General features: G+C 45.9%; 1 protein-coding gene across 2 annotated transcripts in view; it reads right to left on the bottom strand.

The window, feature by feature from the left end:
* The window catches only part of STK32A (serine/threonine kinase 32A), a 400,893-nt gene that overhangs the window by 275,880 nt on the left and 100,185 nt on the right, over positions 1-24,828 (bottom strand). Inside the window, exon 2 of one of the 2 annotated variants that reach the window (XM_073650646.1) lies at positions 18,993-19,065. The exons of the other annotated variant lie outside the window; for it this stretch is intronic. Within the exon in view, the coding sequence (XP_073506747.1) occupies positions 18,993-19,059 (67 nt within the window). The 5' untranslated portion in view covers positions 19,060-19,065. The remainder of the gene's footprint in view (positions 1-18,992; positions 19,066-24,828) is intronic. 2 annotated transcript variants of the gene reach the window in all.

The following is a 24,828-nucleotide window of genomic DNA, read 5'->3' as shown; positions in this document are numbered from 1 at the left end:
GTGGGACAATTTTATAGGTCAGGTCGTTCAGGACGCGGCGATACCAAATATGTGTACTTTTATTGTTTTGTTTTTTTCATAATAATATTTATTGATGGGTACATTATATTTTTATTTTTGGTGGATTTTTTTTAATTTTTTTTTTTATTTTTACAATTTTTTAAATTTTTTTTTTCGCTTTCTGACAGTTTTTTTATTTGTTTACTTTGTCCCACTATGGGACTTTCACTTTTTTTATTCTGATCGCCTGCATAGCATAGGGATGGAGCACCATCCCTGTGCTATGCAGGCTGTCAGCGCTGCACAGTGAGAAGATAGTTTGGTCATGTACTGCGCATGACCAAAAAATCTTCCTGCTGTCTGGTGACCCAGATGTTGTCATGACGACATTGGGTCATCATGGCAACACCCGGGAAGCCGCGGCAGACAGCGCTGGAGGCCGGAAGAGGAGGTCAGTTTACCGATCACCTCCCCTTAGCCACCGCAATGCTGCGATCGACTTCGATCGCAGCATTACGGGCGTTTATTTGCCGGGAGCGGTGCGGGACCGCTCCCTGCACATAGTACCATGACAATCAGCTGACAACCGGCGGCGATCGCGCCCGCACAGTCTGTGTGCGCGCGCGATAGCCATGACGTACTAATACGGGTCAGGCTCTTAAGTCCCAGGGCACAGACGCGTATTATTACGTCATGGGCTTTAAAGGGGTTAAAATTCTTTCACACTCATTTATGGATGTGACTATTCCATAAAATTTCAGAGGTCCGTACTTAGCCTAACACTGTTTTTAGGAAGGTAGTACACATTACAACCACAATACCCAATACCCACAATACACCATTCGTATATTCTGTCTTGTGTTGATGAATGACAATATAATAAAGGGCACAACGATCATGGTCGCAGAGGTTGCGACCACGACCGGGCCCATGATGGAAGGAGGCCCGTCAAAGTCATAGCCTTTTTTTGCTCAATGATGTTCGACACAGAAAGACACTGGCTCCCTGCACCACAATTGCTATACAAGCCACCAGCCACTCAGAGGCTAGCAGTTGACGTCGGCGTGCCTGTCATGAGCGGCATATGACATAACTGCAAAGTGCTTAACCGCCCTCCTATGCCAGCTATGGAGGAATAAGAGGACATTGCTTATTGTGGGAGCAGGGACAGGTAAGAAGAATCGTTTTGTTTATTTATTTTTGGTGGAGAAGAGTGCCATAACAGGGATCATTATTACAGAATGGAGGACTTTATTACAGGATGGGGGCCAGTATGGTGGACCTTACAGGATGTGGGCTAAAGACAGAGGACATTATTGCAGGATATAGGCTAAGAATAGAGACATTATTACAGGATGGAGGCCAGAACGGGGGACTTTATTACAGGATGGGGGACAATATAGGATGTGGGCCAGCTCAGAGGACATTATTACATGACAGGAGACATTACAGGATGTGGGATTGGATGGGGAACATTATTACAGGATGGAAGCAAGGACAGGGGACATTGTTACAGCGCGAGACCAGGATGGAGGTCAATATGAGGGACATTTTTACAAGATTAGGGCCAGGACAGAGGACATTATTATAGGATGGTGTACATAATTACTGCATGGGGGCTAGAATGAGGAACATACATAATTAGTTTATTGTGGCAAGTGGGGGACATAATTTATGAAGGAGGCAAATTGGGGGACATTATTACTGTATAAGGTCATTTTGGGGACAATATTACTGTATGGGGGCCAGATTGGCATACACTGTTACTCCTCAATGGGGGACATTGATAATATTCACCATTGTGGCCTATATATTATACATTAATTTGAGGAGCTACAATATGAGATGTTCCAATTGTATAAAATGCATAAAAACTGGGAAATACTGCTGTATGAGGGTAGAAAAGGTGTATGTTTCTATTGAATTGTTGCATTTGAGCATAAAAACAAACATTATTTTTTTTATAACTGTATAGGGGCATAAAGAAGAATTTTACTATTAACCAAAGGTCACAAAAGGGGACATATGCATTAATATTGTATGGAGGCCACAGAGGGAGACATTTCTACTGTTAAGGGTCACAAAGGGAGATATTATTATTCATTACTGTAATTATAATTTACTTTTGGGGATACTGTGGGGGAACAAAAGGAAGGTAATGAAAGTGTGCAGGGCACCAGGGTTGGGCTATTGCACTTTTCGATTTCGTCTGACACAACGCAGAAGTGGGGGAAAAAACGTGGAGGATGCTGTAGCAGTGATCAGTCATAGGTATGTATTTATTACTTTTAGCAAAGACGAGTCTTGGCTGGAACATTTGTGCCAAATAAAGTAGAAAAGAGAAAATTAATTTAATTGGCGGTTGGTAAGTCACTGGATTTACCTGTATTTTATTCACTTATACCATATAACTAATATACACAGGTACTCTGAAGATCTTATAGTGTAACTGTCATGGGTGGTACCATTAGGCTACGGCCCCACTATCAGTATTCGGTCAATATTTTTTCTCAGGAGTGGGAGCCAAAACCAGAAGTGGGTGATAAATGTGGAATTGGTGACTTGTTTTGTATTATACCTTTTCTCTGATTGTTCCTCACTTGGTTTTGGCTCCCACTCCTGAGAAAAAATACTGACCGAATACTGACCAAATACTGATAGTGGTGCCGTGGCCTTAGTGTTAGTAGTGTGTTTTCTTTTATAATGATCAGTATTAGTGGTATTATTTGGTTACTATGTGGTGGTAATATGTGATCCGGTGATGGTGTGGCAGTATTTATCCTTTGTATATTATATTAGTGGTATATAGGTCTTGGTATGGTGGATTTTGTTTATGAACAAGATGGTAGTTATACTCAGACACTATGAGGTGATACGGTCATTGTGTGGCAGTATTTATCCCTTTTTTGTGGGTTATTGGTATATTAGTTTTGGTATAGCAGCCTTGTTCAGTATAAATATTGTGATATTTGCTATTCGGTAACTGTATGACTATTTGGATGTATTACTTAGCAAATTATCTTACTGCCCTGTTTTCTATGACATTTATATATTTTTTCTGCAGTATTTTTTAATGGGGGGCAGACATATGTTTTTTACAGAATCTAGAACACTACAAGAGCCCATACATCTGACAAAATTTTGCACTGGGGCCCATAGGACTCTAGTAGCGCCACTGGTTATAATAGCTATTATCACCAAGCTTTCCAGAGACAAAAGACATAGTAAATATGAAGGATAACACATAATCATTTTCTTTTCTACTAAATATACAGTATTTTTGATATAAAGAGCTTCAATAGTAACACTGTGAAACATTCAAGGAAATTTTCACCCTGCAATGTGGAATATGTTTGACAGTACGGCAATAAAATTACATAGAAGCAGTGGAGAGCTGAACGCTGTAGGTCAACGTCAAGATCAATGGCGTACTGGGAGAAATTAGTTTCAGATGGTCAAGGACAAATTAGATATGACAAACTCTTGCTTGACTTCTCCTGCCTCACAAATTCAAGCATGATAGATTTTTTATTAGCATCTCCAGTTTGGAAATATGTAGCAAAAGGCTACTAAACTAGACCTGAAATGCAAGTTACCTACTGAAATCAATGCAATTTTGAGTTTTCAGAAATGTGTGCCATTATCTTGTTATATTTATAAAGATGCTTTTAGGTTGCCAAACTCCAAGAGATAAACATTCAACATAAAAATGTATACCTATTAACTTTATAAAATAACACTGAATTGAAAGGATTCAATAAAGTAAAATGTGTTTTATTTTGCTCGAACAGCACATTATGTTATAATGACTTATCCTGCCATATTTAAAATTTAGGTTTTTGAATACTTTACTATGACGCGCCGCCAGGGCCGTGGGGGTACTCGGCAGCCGGGCCTTATGGCTGCTTCTGGGGGAGATCACGGTGGCTGGCCCAGTCTGTGACCCAGGGCAGTCAGTGCAAAAAGGGGATATTTATAGGGGATTTGTCGTGACGTCACCTGTGGTGTCTGGTGAGGATCACCAGCGCTGCGACAGTCCTCTGAGGCCGGTGTTAGGGCAGCTTGAGATGGAACGGCTCCCCACAGGTGGAGCAGGCCTTAGGGCAGTGTAGATAAATGGAGGTGCGCTGGGCGTTGTAGTGCAGGGGGGGGATGGCGCCGGCGAAAGAAAGGGACGGAGGCGGTACAGTGCTGTCATCCAAGATTTACTCACAGTTCTTAGACAGTCCACAGGTGCACTGTACTGGTGCAAGCCTCCCGCGTCGCACTGCGTTCACCGGGCAGGGGTCCAGTCCTTCCTCAGGCAGCTCGGGTGTACCTGGCAGAACCCCACTTTCTTATGTGCCTCTCTAGACCGACTTCACGCTGGGTCTTACTCCCTCCTGCCCTGCGCTTCCCACTGTGAATTCTGTTCGGGTGCTGCGAGGTCCCCCCCTGTCCATCAGAGTTGCAAAGACCTGCTTGACCTTACTTGGATTGAAGTGGGGGGTTTGGCTTCTGGCTATAGAAGTCAGAAGCCTCCGGTTTTTCCAGCCGAGGCCTGAAGCTGCACGACTGGGCCAGGGGCCGGTCCCCTTCTTGCGGCCTAGATCCTCCTGACACTTGGCAGGTTCGGGGTGTACCGGTGCCGCCTGCACTTACTGTACCCCCCCTAGGATCCCTTCTGCAAAACGGAGCTTACTCCCTTCTCCCCTCCTGGGCCTCTGTCCTAGGCCCTTGTGGTGGAGCAGAGCTCTTACAGAGACTCTGCTCCCAGACTGTTCCTCTGAACTGTCCCTACTACAACCACCAACAACCACTGCCTTTTAAGATGTCTACCTTTTATATATCTACTGTATGAGTGCTCCCCTAAACTACTTCCTCCACCCACACCCACTACTGGTTCCCCCTACCTTTGGGTCCCCCCCACCCCAGCCAGGGACAGGGCTCAGCAGAAAACTACATTGCGTCTTGCCCCTCCAGCTGGCCTGGGGTAGTATAGTGTTGGATGTAGGTGTTGGGGTCCCGTGGAGCACTCCCTCTTTACCTGAGAGAAGGGAGACACCACACCTCTGGGCGAGGTGCAGTACCTCTGTGGCGACCGAGCCCTCAGGGGCGCCACAACTACATTCAGCTTTACTTTATAATGGTTGGTTTTACATTGAACAGGGCAACATTGTAGTTTCATGCCCACTTCATACCATTCAATTCCTAAATAAACCTGCAATTTATTTTTTTAATAAATAATACCATTATATAACAATACTTCCACAGACATGCACACTATACTGAAAACTAGGCAACATAATACCACTAGTGCGTGCCAAAAATACTCCCATATAGGGACTACATAACGCCATCACCTGGTGCTCAAAGAATATGCAATATTGAATAAGAGAAATAATAATAATATAGAGCCCTAATAAAATTTTATTTAAATCCCAAATACCACCACCATACAAGGAAAAATTAATCTGAATCCTTTTAGGGATAATTTAATAAAGATAGGAAAAAAAGTTTGAAGTGACAATTCCTGTCTCGTGTAGTTAAGAGGTGCTAGGGCAGGGGTTGGGAACCTATGGCTCGCGAGCCAGATGTGGCTCTTTTGAAGGCTGCATCTGGCTCGCTCTACCTGCCACTGACAGCTTAAAATGGCGCCATCGCTTCTGATCCGCACCACAGGAAGCTGTCACCCGGGATATAAGGCGCCCGCTCTCCTGACAGCTAGAGCGGCGCTTGAGCGAGCAGAGCTCAGTTGCTGCTACACTGGGGTGAGTCATCATTAAGCGCAGACCGGAGACGAGCTCACCAGCAGGGAAAGGGAGTTCCCACGCCATCAGCCATCGTTCTCCTCACCCCAGCGTAGCAGCAACTGAGCTCCGCTCCCTCAAGTGCCGCTCTAGCTGTCAGGAGAGCGGGCGCCTTATAGGGGTGACGGCTTCCTGTGGTGCGGATCAGAAACGGCAGCGCCATTTTAAACTCCACTGGCAAGAATCAGCAGCCGCATCAGTCAGTCAGAGAGTGACTGAATACAGGTAACGCTCTTACTTCATACCACCAGTCAATTAGGGGGACGCCAGTTACCTATATACACAGTACTGCGGGTGTATGGTTTGCCTGAGTTACATCCCCGGTGTCTCCGTCAGAGATTTTGAGCTACAAGCTGCTGACCTGAAGGCCTCGGACATGTGGATGAATAAGTTCAAGTCACTGAATGAAGATTTGGAAAGACTTGCACGACAGCAAGCAGACTTGGCGAGCAAACACAAGTGGCGAGAAATGAAAAAACTTCAACCTGCGGACCAACTGATCCTCAAAACTTGGAACGCACTTCCCATCACATACCACACACTGCAGAGTGTGAGTATTGCTGTACTGACAATGTTTGGCTCTACGTATGCATGTGAGCAGTCTTTCTCACATCTAAAGAACATTAAGACCAACCTACGATCACGTTTAACGGATGGAAGTCTCAACGCCTGCATGAAGCTCAACCTCACCACGTATCAACCAGGCTACAAAGCCATCAGCAAAACCATGCAGCACAGAAGTCACATAAATGGTAAGAAGTACTTTATTCATCATTAGTTAGCAACAGCATAACAACGTTATTAAAAATAATTCAGAGACTTATTGTACTTTAAAAGTGTTGGTCTTGCATAAAATGCACGCATTTACTTGTATGTAGTTTAAAAAATATTGTATGGCTCTCGCGGAATTGCATTTTAAAATGAGTAGCGTTCATGGCTCTCTTAGCCAAAAAGGTTCTTGACCCCTGTGCTAGGGCATTAAAAGAAGGTGAAGCTTGTGTTATTGCGGGGCTTATAATTAAAATGTTATGTTATGTGGTTAATAAAGTTACATTCCTGGTGACCTGGAGTATTAAATGGCTTAGAATTAGCATTCTAGTAGTTTAAGGCAGACCTGGGGAAACTGTGGCCCATGAGCCATATCTGGCCCCCTAACGTTTCCTATCTGGTCTGCAAACTGGCATAGCATAAATGCTGGAAGCAGTGGCCCGGGGGATACCCTCCCCATCTCCTGCTTTATTTCCTCAGGATGCAGATACAGGTGAGAATAATGGTGGAGGAGGGTGCCATTTGCTCTGCCTTCCACTATTCATCTTTTCTGACTGAGTGTCTCAATGCAGCAGGTGCGACGATGTAATTGCATCACACCTGCTGTTCAGCCTTGGTCAGCAAAGCAAAGACTGGAGCAGAGTGCCGGGTGAAAGGGGAGAGGTGAGTAGTGTTTGTTTGTTTTTTTATCATTTACTTGAGGGGGAAATATGTGAGGCCATCATTACTATTACATCATACTTTGGAGCTCATCATTTTGCCTTTGGGGACTGTGGGTGATTATACTCTGTGGCGACCATCATAAAGTGTTTGGGGGCTGTGAGGGATCATGCTGGGGGGGTCATCATTCTGTGGTGAGGGGCTATGGAGGGTCATACTGTGTGGGGGGACTGTGGGGGCCACCATACTGTGTTTTGGGCTGTGCGGGCCACCATACTGTGCTGGGGTTGTGGGGGCACCATAATGTCCTGGGGGTTAGCATACTGTAGTGGTCATTATTCTGTGTTTAAAGGAATGTGGGGGTCATCATTCTAGGTTTGAAGACTGTGGAAGATAATACTGTGTTGGAGGTGCCATGGAGACCATCATATTGATTTCAGGGGCTGTGGGGAGAATCATTATGTGTTTGAAGGCTGTGGTGGATAATACTGTGTAGGAGACCTCAGGTGCCATCATATTGTGTATAGGAGACTGTGAGGGCATTCATAGTATTAGGGGGCTATGGTGGACATCATAGTGTGTTGGGGGCTATGGGGGATCATATTGTGTGGGTCATTATTTTGTATATAGGAAGCTGTGTGAGGTGTCATGATTCTGTTTGTGGGATCATACTTTTTGGGGGGCTGTGTGGGCCATCATACTATGTTGGGAGCTGTGGGGGCCATTATTCTGTATTGGCGGGCTGTGGGAGATACTGTATTGGCCATCCTATTTTGTGGGGCTATCATACTGTGTCTGTTATCATACTTTTTGGGGGTTGGGGGGGTCACACTGTATAGGGGGCTGTGGGGTCCAATATACTGTATGTGGAGCTGTGGGACCATCATACTGTATGTGGGTGAATCATACTGTTTTTGGTGTAGCTGATGATCATGGTGCAAGGGCTGATTAATAGAAGCAGTATGATTTACTGATTTTTATAAACTTCATAAAAATCAGTAAATGCTATGGCTTTGATCTGCTCAATAATAAGCAATAAAATAACATTAATATAAAATAATAGTTTGTTAATGTTAATACTCAACAGAAATAAATTCAACGCATTCGTTTGGCCCTCCACAAAAGTCATGATCTCTCATGTGGTTTCTTGGAAAAATTAATTGCCCACCTTTGGTCTCTGGCAGCGAAGGCATCAATGATACCCAATACATAGTGGTCTATAGCAGTAAGGGGTAAATAGTAGTAAATAGTAAAAGCAACTGGTAGTCTATACCAGAAAAATTTTCAAAATGTTTATAAGGAGATGGCTTTTCACGCCCTTCCCGCCGAATGGTAACTGACAGGCTGCATACTCAACCAACAGATTCGCTTTAAGTTGCCCGACCTGCAGTAACTTTAATGACGTCACCACACTCATCACTGCAGCTGGTTTTCACGCTACTCTCAGTGTGCTATGGCGTCATTAGTGAGCGGTCATGTTACTGATGTCACTGCTCATCACAGCCTCCAGAGGTAGCAGAGTCGGGGATTGTCATGGGACCTCCATTTGGATTACGGCGGACCATGTGGATTACTTTTTTCTGTAACAAATGGGTAAAAGAGGGCAATTGTCAGGGAGTGATTTTTACCAAAAAAAGGACTTTTTTTTTGTGCGTTTATTTCTTTTGATAATGTGACACCCCAGGGGTCTGGTTGCCACAGTAATAGAGATATTATGTCTGAGAGCAAGTGGGAGGTTTCTCTGGTCAGGAGCCCTAAACATGCAACACGGCCCACCCAGACCTGGGAGGGGAGGAATCTGCCCTTATAAACTGGGTCTGGGGCGGGATTAGAGAGTGAAGCTGCAGACAGAGTCAGAGTCTGGAGAGGGAAAGTGAGATCAGGAGCTCTGGAGGAGCAGTAGCTGAAGTCCAGGGGCTGGAGCTGAGCAGAGCTCGCCCTGGACGAAGACACTAGAACCGGACACAGGAGTCCGAGGCTGTGGGGACTGATATACACCCAGCAGCAGAAACCAGCCGGCAGGGGATTCCAGGTCCTCTGGCCATAGAAGCCCGGAGGCTCAGTCACAAAGAAGGGACCAGCGCCGCCATCCAGGAGCGGAGGCTAACAGAAGGCCCCAAGTCACCAGCCATACGGGTGAGCACCACACGGTATACTCAGGGACGTGGGCTACTTGTAACCGCTGACAGCAAGGTAGCCAGGAAGAGTGCAGATAAACGGGGAGGCCTACAACTCCACCTGGCCAGGGGAACTCCTGCTTGCTCGCAGACTGACCAGGCCCTTTATACTAGCCAGTACTCCCGGGAGGGTCTGCCTTGTACCATCAGTAAAGACCCTGAACTGCACCTCCCGTCTCTGTGATTCCTTGCCGCTCCTGCACCATTAGCACTGGGACCCTCAGACCATCACTCCCATCATCTTCCACATTAGCTGCCCTGAGGCAATACTTCTCCCGTGGGGAGTCATCCCATACTCAGCTGCGCAAACAACATCAGCCTCAGCGGTCTGCAGTGCAGCGGCGGTCCCCACTGACCGCAATCTACGGGTGGCGTAGTCGGACACTTATTACAATACAAATAGACTGCCACTGGTTTGACCACCCTGGGCACGGACCGGGTCACTGCCACACGGAGACTACAATCCCCAGCATTCTACAACAGGCCCGGTTCCGGGTTCCCCTGCACAACACAGGCCCAGGGGGCGCGTCAACTTTGGCGTAGTCGGCAGGATTTCGTGCCCGCAACCACCGGGTACTGCGTGCCTGAAAAAGAGACTTTTATACTTACCTGTGGTGAAGTTTCCCGCCGTCCGGAGTCGTTTCCCGCCATCCGGAGCCGATTCCCGCCATCAGACGCCATCTTGGACCGTTTCCCGCCGTCTTCTGCCTTCTTCCCGATATCCGCAGCTGCTTCCCGCCTTCGGACGCCATCTTCGGGACGCCGCACGGGAAGAAGAGGGGCGTGGACGCCGAAAGCGCGTGAGATCCGAAGCTCCGCCCCACGCTCCGCCCCACGCTCTGACACTGCGCAAGGTCCTGGAAGGGAGGAAGAGCGACGCTGACGTCATCGGAGCGCGACGCCAGGTCCTCAACCCCGACGATCGACTGCGGAGCCGCGGCCTACGGAAGAAGAGCATCGCAAGGTAGGCCACGGTCCACTAGGGGGGAGGAGGATGCCGGATACCGAGGGGAGCTCCACTGCCACAGCCACGGCCAGCGCAACCGCTACAGCATTCATGCCATTCACCATGCCCTATATCCCGGGGGCAACCTGGCTACCCCAGTACTCAGGGGAGTCACATACTCTAAATGACTTTAGAGAAAGACTGGATAGCCTCTTCCAGGTGTACCCCCTCACAGAAGAGCAAAAAGTGAGCATCCTGGTGGCCCAATTAATCGGGGCAGCCCAAAGGGAGGTAAAGTCCTGGCCACCTGGGAGGAAGAGGACTGTCAGAGAAATACTAGCCCGGCTGAAAGACACATTTGATACCCGCACCTCAGCCGAAATAAAGCTCAGATTTTACGGGTGTAAACAGCGGGCACATGAGAGTATAAGAGACTATGCTCTAAACCTACAAGAGGCCCTGAGAGCCATTAAGCAGGCAGACCCTGACAGCGTGGGAAATGAAGATAAGCTGTTGACTGAACAATTTATTGAGGGTCTACTGTGCAATGCCCACCGAACCCAGTTGCGGGCAATGGCCTTACAGGACCCTGACCTGCACTTTGCACAGTTCAAGGACAGAGCCATCCGGGTGCTCCGAGAACCGGCACCAGGTGGCGCTGTGACCCACAGGCGCCCTGCTATCACTTACCACCAGGAGACGGCGCCCTTGTCTGCAGGGCCTGTGGGAGCTGATTCGCAGGCTTTAAACAGTGACCCAGCTACAGACCTGCACCATCAGGTCCAAGAGCTGACTAAGAGCGTTGCCGCGCTAACCAGAACTGTGCAGTCTTTACAGGTCTCTTCTCCAGGAAAGATCCAGCTGGCATCCGGACCGGAGGACGTCCCGTGGCACCGACTGAGGAGGATCCCACCGGCCAGAGGAAGACCCAGCGACAGATACAACGAGGACGGACGACCCATCTGCCGCCGCTGCAATCAACCCGGACATGTAGCAAGGTACTGTCATTTAAACGGGCACAACCTGGGGTAGAGGGCCAACCCCCAGGCATAAGACCATCAGGCCCATCAAACTGGCGTGATAAATACGTAGGGGGACGTCCAATCTTGCCTGTGGTACTGGATGGCATTCCTATGAGTGCCCTACTAGACACTGGGTCACAGGTCACCACCATCCCGTACATGCTCTTCAAGCAGTACTGGAATGACTCGGACATAACCCGCTACCCAGATGACGACCTGAGTATCATCGCCAGCAATGGTCAGCCCGTGCCGCAGGTGGGATTCAAAGAGGTGACCATTAAGATCGGTAAAGTCGAACTGGCGGCACAAGGACTGATTATAGTGGACATAGACCGTCATGAGAGTCACACTAGAATAACCTTGGGAACTAATGTGATTGAAAATTGTCTTGCAGAGGTGATTCTCATTTTACAGCAGGTTGCCAAGAACGCCAGTTCCGGCCAGCAGCGTGTGCTCCAAAAAGAGATCCGGGCACTGATGAAGCGGCAACAGGTGGAACTATCTGGTGGTGAGATAGGTAGCGTGAGAATGTGTGACCCGTTCCCTATTGCCATGCCCCCAAAAAGTGAGATGATGATTTGGTGCCGGGCAGCTATTGGTCTAAGAGTTAGAGACTACCAAGCAATGGTAGAACCCGTCTACTCAGACAGTAGGCCCACCATTTTGACAGCACGGGGGGTGGTCAATGTACACCATGGGAGGGTGCCCGTTCGCATCATAAATATTGGGGAGAGAGAAGTACACCTGCCCCGGTATGCCACGCTAGCCAAATTGTTCACCATCAACCAGAACTCTGTACAGGCCGTGGAACCCTTGCCTCCATCTCAACCAGAGGAAGGTAACGGCTCTAAGAAACCAATGGAGGACTGGTGTCAGCAACTGCATTTGGGTACTGACTCCACTCCCTCACACCAGAAACAGGGAGTCTATCGGGTGGTTCGAGAGTATGAGAGAGTGTTTAGTAAACACCCGCTAGACTTCGGGCGAGTAAAGGGGGTAGAACACCACATCCCCACGGGAGACCATCCTCCCATAAAGGAGAGATACCGACCCGTACCCCCGGCACACTACCAACACGCCAAGGGGATGCTTAGAGACATGAAGGAGGCTGGGGTAATCAGGGACAGCTGTAGCCCCTGGGCAGCTCCACTAGTCTTAGTGAAAAAGAAAGACAACACTATGAGAATGTGTGTAGACTACAGGAAGGTCAACCGTATCACACACAAAGATGCGTACCCGTTACCAAGGATAGAAGAGTCCTTAGCTGCATTAAAATCTGCTAACTTCTTCTCTACTTTGGATCTCACTAGCGGGTACTGGCAGGTTCCTGTAGCAGAGGCGGACCAGGAGAAGACCACATTCACCACCCCGATGGGTCTCAGCGAATTTAACTGTATGCCGTTCGGGCTCTGCAACGCACCAGGAACCTTCCAACGGTTGATGGAATGCTGTCTGGGACACCGGTACTTCGAGACGGTCCTGTTATACCTGGACGATGTCATCGTCTATTCCAAGACCTACGAGGACCACCTGAAACATCTGGCAGAAGTGTTCGAAGCTCTGGCAAACTATGGCCTAAAGGTGAAACCCTCCAAGTGTCATCTACTGAAACCAAAGGTGCAGTACCTGGGACACGTGGTGAGTGCTGACGGAGTGGCTCCTGACCCCGATAAGATCACCGTGATTAAGGACTGGCCAAGACCCTCCAGCATAAAGGAAGTGCGGCAGTTCCTCGGGTTGGTAGGCTACTACCGAAGATTCATTCCCGGTTTCACCAAAATGGCAGCCCCTATGCAGGACCTCCTGATAGGTCAATCTCGGAAAGCCAAAAACCAGAAGCCGCCCTTTAGGTGGGAAAAGCTGGAAGAGGAGTCCTTCTGCCAGCTGAAGATGGCCCTCACGGGGGATGAAATCCTGGCATATCTAGACTACAGCCAGCCCTTTATCCTTCACACGGACGCAAGCAACATCGGGCTAGGAGCCGTACTGTCCCAGATCCAGCAAGGGAAAGAACGGGTAATCGCTTACGCCAGCCGAAAGCTACGGCCCACGGAGAGGAACCCTGAGAATTATAGCTCATTCAAGCTGGAGTTCCTGGCAGTAGTGTGGGCAGTGACCGAACGTTTCAAGCATTACCTTGCCTCCTCCAAATTCACCGTGTACACGGATAACAACCCGTTGACACACCTGGACACTGCAAGGCTCGGTGCCCTGGAACAGAGATGGATGGCCCGCCTGTCCAACTTTGAATTCATCATGAAATACCGGGCAGGACGCTCAAATGCCAACGCGGATGCCCTGTCTAGAATGCCGAACTTACCGGACGTAGGGGAAGATCCAGAAGATCTGGAAGAAGATCTGCGTTCCACCGTCATGGGATTACCCTGTATTCCCACCGTGTGAAGGACAGGCGCTCCGTGACGTTCAATCCCTTGCCCCACTACAACTGGGCGGAGACGCAAGACAGTGATCCCGCAGTCCATTTGGTGAAGGAAATGCTGACCCAGGCCAATGCCCGTCTTGACCCAGATGCTCCGGAGGAGACCAAGCAACTGTGGAAGGAGAAAAGTAAGCTGTTCCTCTACAGGGAGAAGCTGTGCCGGAGAATGGTTAACTCTCGAACACATGAGTTGACCTGGCAGGTAGTGGTCCCAAGACGAGACGCGGCTATGGTTCTGGAGGCATACCACAACGGAGCAGGGCATTTCGGATGGAAGAAGCTGGAGTTCTTGTTGCGTGAACGGTTCTACTGGGTAGGCATGAGAGGAGCCATCGAGAGGTGGTGCAGAGACTGTGGCCCGTGCCACCTGAGAAGAAAAGACCGAGCCAGCCAGAAGACTCCCCTGCAGCCCATCATCACCAGACAGCCACTGGAACTGGTAGCCCTGGACCATGTGAAACTGGCTCCAAGCAGATCTGGGTATGTCTACGCCCTCACAATCGTAGATCATTACTCCCGGTTCCTGGTGGTGGTCCCGGTCAAGGACTTAACGGCTCAAACAGCAGCTAGAGCCTTCCAGCAGCACTTCTGCCGTCCACACGGGTACCCGGACCAAGTGTTGACAGACCAAGGACCAGCCTTCGAAGCGGAGGTCTTCCAGGAGTTCTGCAACCTGTATGGCTGCAAGAAGATAAGAACAACGCCCTATCACCCTCAAACCAATGGACTCTGCGAGAAGATGAACCAGGTGGTGATAGATCTGCTAAAAACATTGCCCCTGGAAGAACGCAGTCTGTGGCCTGAGAAACTGCCCGATCTGGTGGACCTGTATAACCACATCCCTGTAGGTTCCACCAACTGTACCCCGGCTTACCTAATGAGAGCAAGACCTGGTAAGCTGCCTATTGACCTGGATATGGGAGTCCTGACGCCTGAGGACACCTCGCCAGAGGCAGACTGGGATACAGAACGGCAGCAGCAGTATCGGAAAGTACAGGAGAGCGTCGAGCGAAGTCTGTCTCAAGCTAGAGAAAGGCAAGAGAAGGTTTATAACCAGTATGCTCCCGCTGTTCCCCTGGTACCTGGAGAGCAGGTCTTGAAGAGGAAGAGGCGGCTCCACAAGTTGGACGACCAGTGGGAGAAGGACCCGTACACCGTACTGCCATCAAGCCATGAGAACCCAAAAATCTGCGTAATCAGTAAGGATGGAGGAGAAACCACAGCCATTGTCTCCAGAGACCACCTGAAGAAGTGTCCTGAGCAGCTGCAAAGCCCTGAAGAAGATCAAGGAAACCCTCAACCCGCAGAGGAAAGGGAAGAAATGATCAGTACCGTACTCGGAGACTTCCCCCGGTCTTGGACACAAGTAAACGGCGCTGTCGTGGTACCCATCTTCACCTTTCTCCAGCCAGCCCCGCAAGTGCCTACAGAGGAACCGGTAGAGCTGGAAGAGCAGCCGGCCCAAGAGGCAGAAGAGTCCACACCAGCAGTACAGGAGGATCAACCCTCTGCTAGTAGTGAGCCTGCCGTGCCCCTAGTGAGCCAAAGAGTGCGCAGAAAGCTGCCCAGCTTGCCCATAACACCTCCTACACCCTGTAGTGCAGAACCAGTTAGTGAGCTCCGTAGGTCCACTAGAGTCACTAGAGGTCAGATGCCCGCTCGCTGGAGAATCTAAACCAATGCACTGTAAAGTTGACTGTTTATTGAAAAATGTTTATGGTTTATGTTTGTTGCCTGTTACTAATTATGTTTCTCAGTTACCCTGCAGATTTATTTGGACTAACAGGTTATGGACACTGGATAACCGGAACAGTACTGTAGATAGTTGCACCTTGGTGACTCTTGCGAAGACGGCCGCGGAAGAGAAAACCTGTCTGGCGTGGCCTCCTTGCGGCCCAAAGTAGTTAGTCTACCCTTGCAGCCACGCCTAAGGACAACGCAAGGGGTTTGCTTTGGACAGGTCCCCTATTCTGTGCCAAGACTTCGCCTTGTTGGGTGACATGGACACCCCCTTTGTTTCATAAACTTCACCTTGGGTGATATGGACACCCGGTCACGGAAACGCCGTGACCTCTACAGACTAAAGTTTCTTGTGAATATGTTATTGTATTATTGTTATACCTTGTATTTATGTTTCTTTAAAAAATGTGTTTAGTCCCGGAGTACTAAAATTTACTAAGGGGGAATGTGACACCCCAGGGGTCTGGTTGCCACAGTAATAGAGATATTATGTCTGAGAGCAAGTGGGAGGTTTCTCTGGTCAGGAGCCCTAAACATGCAACACGGCCCACCCAGACCTGGGAGGGGAGGAATCTGCCCTTATAAACTGGGTCTGGGGCGGGATTAGAGAGTGAAGCTGCAGACAGAGTCAGAGTCTGGAGAGGGAAAGTGAGATCAGGAGCTCTGGAGGAGCAGTAGCTGAAGTCCAGGGGCTGGAGCTGAGCAGAGCTCGCCCTGGACGAAGACACTAGAACCGGACACAGGAGTCCGAGGCTGTGGGGACTGATATACACCCAGCAGCAGAAACCAGCCGGCAGGGGATTCCAGGTCCTCTGGCCATAGAAGCCCGGAGGCTCAGTCACAAAGGGACCAGCGCCGCCATCCAGGAGCGGAGGCTAACAGAAGGCCCCAAGTCACCAGCCATACGGGTGAGCACCACACGGTATACTCAGGGACGTGGGCTACTTGTAACCGCTGACAGCAAGGTAGCCAGGAAGAGTGCAGATAAACGGGGAAGCCTACAACTCCACCTGGCCAGGGGAACTCCTGCTTGCTCGCAGACTGACCAGGCCCCTTATACTAGCCAGTACTCCCGGGAGGGTCTGCCTTGTACCATCAGTAAAGACCCTGAACTGCACCTCCCGTCTCTGTGATTCCTTGCCGCTCCTGCACCATTAGCACTGGGACCCTCAGACCATCACTCCCATCATCTTCCACATTAGCTGCCCTGAGGCAATACTTCTCCCGTGGGGAGTCATCCCATACTCGGCTGCGCAAACAACATCAGCCTCAGCGGTCTGCAGCGCAGCGGCGGTCCCCACTAACCGCAATCTACGGGTGGCGTAGTCGGACACTTATTACAATACAAATAGACTGCCACTGGTTTGACCACCCTGGGCACGGACCGGGTCACTGCCACACGGAGACTACAACCCCCAGCATTCTACAACAGGCCCGGTTCCGGGTTCCCCTGCACAACACAGGCCCAGGGGGCGCGTCAATTACGTGGTTAGTAATGGTGGTGTCTTACTGACACCTGTCCAATACTAACCCCTGGGCTTGATGTCAGCGAACATTACACAGCTGACATCAACCTCAAAACCATTACCCCGATTACCAATGCATCAGTGCAATCGGGAAGAGCTGAGGCTAAGCGCCAGAATTGGCACATCTAATGGATGCGCTATTTTGGGGTGGCTGAGGGATGGTCTTACTAATAAGACCAACTCACAGCTGTCTGCTTTCCCTTAGCTGGTTATTAAAATAGGGGGACCCTACACCATTTTTATTACATTGATTTCTGGAAAGCTGCTGGATAAGCTCCACAGAACTTATTAAATTTCTTGACAGCTATCTCTCTCTCTCTGTGTCTCTATCATCTATCTATCTATATTTCTATCTAATTATGTTCCTCATTGCTATCCATCTCTATCTTTGAACATCTTTAATACATAACACTCTTTAAATTCTGTGCTGCACTTCATTCCATATGAGTCACACGGACAGCACACGAATGTCACATGGATAGCACACACAGATGGCACACGGACATGGACCACGGATCACAACAGTAATGTTTTTTCCAGTACCAGAAACACCAGGATGCGTGAAGGGGCCTAACTCAAATGAATGCCGACCATTCATCGATAACTCAAAGCAGAGCTTAAAGTGTGTCCTCCTCCACAATGGCAAATTTTTGGTGCAGTCCCAATTAGCTATTCAGGTTCTCATTTATATTTGTGAAACATACAGAGACATAAAGAGAGTCATTGATTTGTTGCTATATCACAAACATAATTGGATCATCTATGTTGGCCTGAAAATAGTATGCTTACTTCTTGGTCAGCAATGTGGATACACCAAGTATCCTTGTTTTCTGTGCATTTGGGACAGCGAGCTCGTGAGAAGCACTAGATGGAGAGGAATTGGCCTATAAGATATGACCTTCCAACTAATGATCTAAACATTCTACATGAGCCACTTGTTGACAGAAAAAACATTATATTCCCACCTCTGCACATGAAACTGGGTCTCATGAAGCAATTTGTTAAAGCTTTGCTAACTGAAGGAGTACTTAATTTTGGCATTGCCTAGCTTGTCATTTGAAAAAATAAAGGCCGGTGTGTTGATGGTCCACAGATTCGGCAGATCATCAAAGATGAACATTTCATCAGGACAATGTCAGAACTCCAAAAGAATGCTTGGTTATCATTCAAAGACCTTGTCAAGGACTTTCTTGGAAATACATCAGCACACAATTACACCGAAATTGTCCAGAAACTCTTGGAGAGCTACAAAATGCTTGGTTGCAGCATGAACATCAACGTGCATTTTTTGCATAGCCATCCTGCTAACTTCCTGGAAAACCTTAGTGCAGTCAGTGATGAGCAAGGTGAATGATTCCACAAAGATCTGAAGGTCATAGAGAGACAGTATCAGGGTAGATGGAATGTACATATGATGGCTGACTCTTGTTGGAGCATCAGGAGAGATTGTCCACAGATTGAACTCTTCAGGAGAAGCTATAAGTGTACTTTTTAACCTTAATTGCTACATAACTTTACTACTTGCACACAATTTGACTTACAGTAACAATATATCCACTGTATGAACAAAATAGTTTTATATAAACATTACATTTAGGTTATTTTTTGCATTATTTTCCATTGTATGTAAATTTTGTATGGTTTCGAAGCTTAACACGTTGTTGTAATAGAGAAAAAATGGGGTCACTTTTGGATTTAACAGCCAAAAGTTTATTAAAAACAAGTGTCAAATCTAACTAAATGAAAAATGTGTTCCCCATTGAAAAGGAATAATTAGATAATTAGGATGGATCAATACAAAATATTTTAACTGATTATAATAAATAATGATCTGAAATGAAAATAGAGATTAACAGATTTTCTTTTATGACAACACACACTTTTAGAGATAATTAGATTGTTAGGGTACTAGGAGAATTCTCACCGTTAGGGCTCATGCACACGACCGTATTTTCGTTCCGAGTTCTCAAAATCGGATGAGACTTATCCATTCAAGTCTATGGGTGTGAGAAAAAAATAAGATGCCATATGGAACCACAGTATAGCATCCAATTTTTACGGATACATTGCAATTCTGTAAATGATTAATAGCTGCTGCTGTAAAAAAGCAAATTGCATACGGACTGCACACAGATGACAAGTGAGGAAAAAATTGTCCCACTTTTCTGGATGCAACTCTGAATGATTTTTTATACTGTCATGTGAGCCTAACCTTAATTTAATTCTAATATCAGTACTCCTGCTCGGTAACTAGTTATTCCAACAAATCTCATTGCAATTTTGCAGACAAATGAGTCAAGATTTCCAAAGAAAACAAAATTCACGATATGTTTGTTGCTGACATTCTACAGATACCCAGGAGATTGCATTTCTTTTTGCTAGTCCTCCTGATTAAAGAGCTTGACTAGCAGCTCTGATTAAACACCTCAGATTTCAAGCACCATTAATTCCTTTAGTGCTTTTCAAGCTGCCAAATATGTTGCTCATGAGAACAAGAGATGACATTGAGGAAACAAAGCTTGTAAACTCTACTTAGGGGAAACTTGATGGACACTTACAGAATATTTTTTTACTTCTCACAAGTTACCTGAAATAAATAAAAAGGACCTCTAAATTAAAGGCATACACTGCACGATCTTTTTGTAGTTTGAAATGTATTTTTAGGCCTTAGAGAACTAATTTTTATACGGTATAGTAATACTGACATATTAGACAGGAGTGTAAGTAGAAATTATAGGGCATAGAAACAAAGATCTTAAATTGTTGTCTCTGTCTCCAAACACTCCCCAAAAATATTTCACAACTTATGAAAACAGGGAAAGGAACATGTACTGCAGCCCATACAAAGTAATTGTGCCTATATTGAAGCCCCTAAATGTTCTCACTCACTACTATACCCCTTTCATAGCCCTTAAAGAGTATGTTACCCTCAAAAATGACCAGCTCACAAAGCATGGTATCCACACTGTGAATTTCACCCCCAATTTCATACCATTGTCCCCCCACAGTATAATAACCCCACAGTGCCTTCAGCAAATTATGATGTCACCACAGTGCCCTCCACACATTATTATGCCTCACAGTGACCCTAACACAATATGATGTCCCAACAGTGACCCCAACACAGTATAATGTCTCTCACAACCCCCAACACATTAAAATACCTTCCATAAGAGGATGCCCTTACAGTGTCCCACTAAGCAGTATTATGTACCCCATAGTTCCCCCATACACAGTACGATGGCCCCTACAGCCTGCCACACACAGTATGAAGGCCTCTACAGCCACCCCAAACACAGTAAGTTGCCTACACGACCCTCAACATAAAGTAAAATGGCCCTACAGCATATTGGCAGCAAAGCCCTTCCCACATTGTATGCTGGCCCCCAAAGCACAACTTGCACAATCTAGTGGCCCCCACAGTCTCCCACACACAGTATGACGATCCCCATAGTCCCCACACAGTATGATGGTCTATACAATCCCCCACACACAGTAAGGTTGCCCCTCACATCCATCAGTATGAGTGACATATTTTTGGAAGGATAGTTTTCTGAAAGGCGAGTTTACAAACATAGGCCCCAATGTGGCAAAAAACTTCTCTGACATGCAGCCTTACCACAAATTGACATGGTTTATAAATTGACTGTTAACGGCTATGCAGTTGCGCAGATAAAATAGCTGTTACATTTTGCAAAACAGCACAGCCATTAATAACAAATCTGAAAACAGACCCATTTTGCTTTAAAAAAACAAACAAAAAAAAACAGCATTTTTTGAGTGTTGGGCTTAAACAGACCCTTCACAGGATATGTCAGAAATATCAGAATATCCTGCCCAATGTATTCTCACATTATGCAAACGTAAGTCACTTTCTAATGAAGTGTACAGAGAATTTAGTGGCTGGGAATTGGTTAACGCAATCATCATATAATGACACCTACAAATGAGACACAGTCAGAAATATATAAAATATAACATTTATTGATAATCTAAAATCACAAAAAAGGGGGGTGAAATAGGAATGCCCAAAATAGACTGACACAGGTATCAGTATGTGCTGAACATATTCTAATTACAATGCAATAAATATTATTACAACATAGTGAATCTCTGCAACATAAACTGACAAGTTGAAACACCTATAGCATATAGAGGCCTACCATACCAACTATGTTGAAAAATCAATAATATTCATCAATTAGAATGCCATATCGGAAAGTCATAAGTAAAGTGCATAGTGCAATCACATAAAATATTGATATACATCCAGCATGATTATAATAAACAACAAGTGAAAAACAATTGATAATATTAAAGTGCTAAGTGTCAGTATACCTAATGCAAGATGAAAAATATGCTCCTAGAGGTAAGGCCACCACTACACATGTATTGTGTCCAGAATATATGCAGAGATCTACAAAGTGAAAGTAATAGAGAACATACCAGTCCCAAGTGTCAGCAGGTAATCATTAGAGATGAGCGTTGTTCGACTCGAACTGTTCGCCAATCTCAAATTCGAGCTGTTTTGGGCGGTGTTCGAGCCGTTCGGCGAACACGAACAATTTGAAAAAAATCCGGCTGTTCGAGGTTATGTTCGATAACTGTTCGTGCACCAAAATCATAACTGGATTTTTTCTCAGTAATGCTGATAATCAATGTTAATACGCAGTTTGAGTGTACAGCGGGGTGGGGGGAGGGGCAGGGGATGGATCTCTGCAGGAATAATGAAGATCTCCATTTTTTTTTCTCTTTCCCGCATTTACAGTGGGGAGGTGCAATCTGTCAGCCTATCAGCAGAGCACACACGGAGCGAAGTGCTTTTTTTCACACAAGCAAGGGCATGTGTCATTGGCTGTGTATGTCACATGTCCTTACCCTATAAGACCCAGCCATTTTCCCCGTCGCCACCATTTTCTCACTGCTGCAGCTGCGTGTTAGACGGCACCGCTGTTGCTGTGTGCGCTATACTTTCAGTGTTAATTTCAAGCCAATTTTCGCACAAATATACAGATAGCTTGGGAGTAGGGAATAGTTGTGATTGCAGTCCTTTTGAGGACTAGGTTACAGCATTTCCTACGACTTTTAGCAGGCAGGTCTGAGCTCTTAAATAGATAGGTTGGGAGTAGGGACTAATTGTAATTGCAGTCCTTATCTTACAGCATTTCCTAGGACTTTTTGCCAGGCTGGTCAGTGCCAGTGCTGTGCAAGTGTTTTCACAGCATTTGGCTAAATCTAGCTAAACAAATCCTTTTTGACCTCTTGCAGTGTGTTAGTCAGTGGAGTAGCGTATCTGTGTTGCAAGCTACACCACCTGTGTATAGAATACAATTTTTTTACTGCACCTAGCCAAGTAAAACCTTTTGGGCATAGCATCATTCTATTAGGCCATCTATACTAAGCTCCACCAGCTTGCAAATTACAAATAATTTTTATCTGCATCTAGCTTGGAAAATAATTTTGGGATTGTAGCAGTGTGTGGGGCTTATTCTTAGTCCATCTATACTAAGCTCCACCAGCTTGCAAATTAGTAATAATTTTTATCTGCATCTAGCTCGGAAAATAATTTTGGGCATTGTAGTAGTGTGTGGTACTCATTGTATTAGGCCATCTATACTATGCTCTACCAGCTTTGAAATTAATAATAATTTTTAGCTGCATCTTGCCTATAAAATAATTTTGGGCATAGTAGCAGTGTGTGGTACTAATTCTATTAGGCCATCTATACTATGCTCTACCAGCTTTCAAATTACTAATAATTTTTAGCTGCATCTTGCCTGGAAAATAATTTTGGGCATAGTAGCAGTGCGTGGTACTCATTGTATTAGGCCATCTATACCAAGCTCCTACCAGTTTTGAAATTAATAATAATTTTTAGCTGCATCTTGCCTGGAAAATAATTTTGGGCATAGTAGTAGTGTGTGGTACTCATTGTATTAGGCCATCTATACCAAGCTCCACGAGCTTTGAAATTAATAATAATTTTTAGATGCATCTTGCCTGTAAAATAATTTTTGGCATATTAGCAGTGTGTGGTACTCATTCTATTCGGCCATCTATACTAAGCTCCACCAGCTTTCAAATTAATAATAATTTTTAGCTGCATCTTGCCTGTAAAATAATTTTGGGCATATTAGCAGTGTGTGGTACTCATTCTATTAGGCCATCTATACTAAGCTCCACCAGCTTTCAAATTACTAATAATTTTTAGCTGCATCTTGCCTGTAAAATAATTTTGGGCATAGTAGCAGTGTGTGGTACTCATTGTATTAGGCCATCTATACCAAGCTCCACCAGCTTTGAAATTAATAATAATTTTTAGCTGCATCTTGCCAGGAAAATAATTTTGGGCATAGTAGCAGTGTGTGGTACTCATTGTATTAGGCCATCTATACCAAGCTCCACCAGTTTTGAAATTAATAATAATTTTTAGCTGCATCTTGCCAGGAAAATAATTTTGGGCATAGTAGTAGTGTGTGGTACTCATTGTATTAGGCCATCTATACCAAGCTCCACCACCTTTGAAATTAATAATAATTTTTAGCTGCATCTTGCCTGTAAAATAATTTTGGGCATATTAGCAGTGTGTGATACTCATTCTATTAGGCCATCTATACTAAGCTCCACCAGCTTTCAAATTACTAATAATTTTTAGCTGCATCTTGCCTGGAAAATAATTTTGGGCATAGTAGCAGTGTGTGGTACTCATTGTATTAGGCCATCTATACTAAGCTCCACCACCTTTGAAATTAATAATAATTTTTCTCTGCATCTTGCCTGTAAAATAATTTTGGGCATATTAGCAGTGTGTGGTATTCATTCTATTAGGCCATCTATACTAAGCTTCACCAGCTTTCAAATTACTAATAATTTTTAGCTGCATCTTGCCTGGAAAATAATTTTGGGCATAGTAGCAGTGTGTGGTACTCATTGTATTAGGCCATCTATACCAAGCTCCACCAGCTTTGAAATTAATAATAATTTTAAGCTGCATCTTTCCTGTAAAATAATTGTTGGCATATTAGCAGTGTGTGGTACTCATTCTATTAGGCCATCTATACCAAGCTCCACCAGCTTGCAAATTACAAATAATTTTTATCTGCATCTAGCTTGGAAAATAATTTTGGGATTGTAGCAGTGTGTGGGGCTTATTCTTAGTCCATCTATACTAAGCTCCACCAGCTTGCAAATTAGTAATAATTTTTATCTGCATCTAGCTCGGAAAATAATTTTGGGCTTGTAGCAGTGTGTAGGACTTATTCTTAGTCCATCTATACTAAGCTCCTCCAGCTTGCAAATTACAAATAATTTTTATCTGCATCTAGCTCGGAAAATAATTTTGGGCTTGTAGCAGTGTGTGGGACTTATTCTTAGTCCATCTATACTAAGCTCCTCCAGCTTGCAAATTACAAATAATTTTTATCTGCATCTAGCTCGGAAAATAATTTTGGGCTTGTAGCAGTGTGTGGGACTCATTCTATTAGTCCATCCATACTAAGCCCCACAACCTGTGTATGTAATAAAATTGTTTTAGTGCATCTAACCCAGCCAATCCTTTTGGGCTAATACCACAGTTTGGCCACTCAGCTCTGCTCGGTTCCCATCCATCGTTTTTTGTGCAAACAACTCCAGAGATGTCATTTAGTTAACCACCAAAATGAGTGGAAAAAGGCCTGCTGCTGGTGGAAAGGGGAATAGGCGTGTTGGGAAGGGAAAAAAGGTTGTGTCCGTGGGGTAGGTGTTAAAGCAACAGTAACATC

This window comes from Phyllobates terribilis, unplaced genomic scaffold (assembly GCF_046119375.1).
Source record: "Phyllobates terribilis strain yellow unplaced genomic scaffold, ASM4611937v1 Scaffold_11__3_contigs__length_659146591, whole genome shotgun sequence".
NCBI classification, from domain to species: domain Eukaryota; kingdom Metazoa; phylum Chordata; class Amphibia; order Anura; family Dendrobatidae; genus Phyllobates; species Phyllobates terribilis.
The sequence above is the reverse complement of the archived record's forward strand: the minus strand, read 5'-3'. Positions and strand labels throughout refer to the sequence as shown.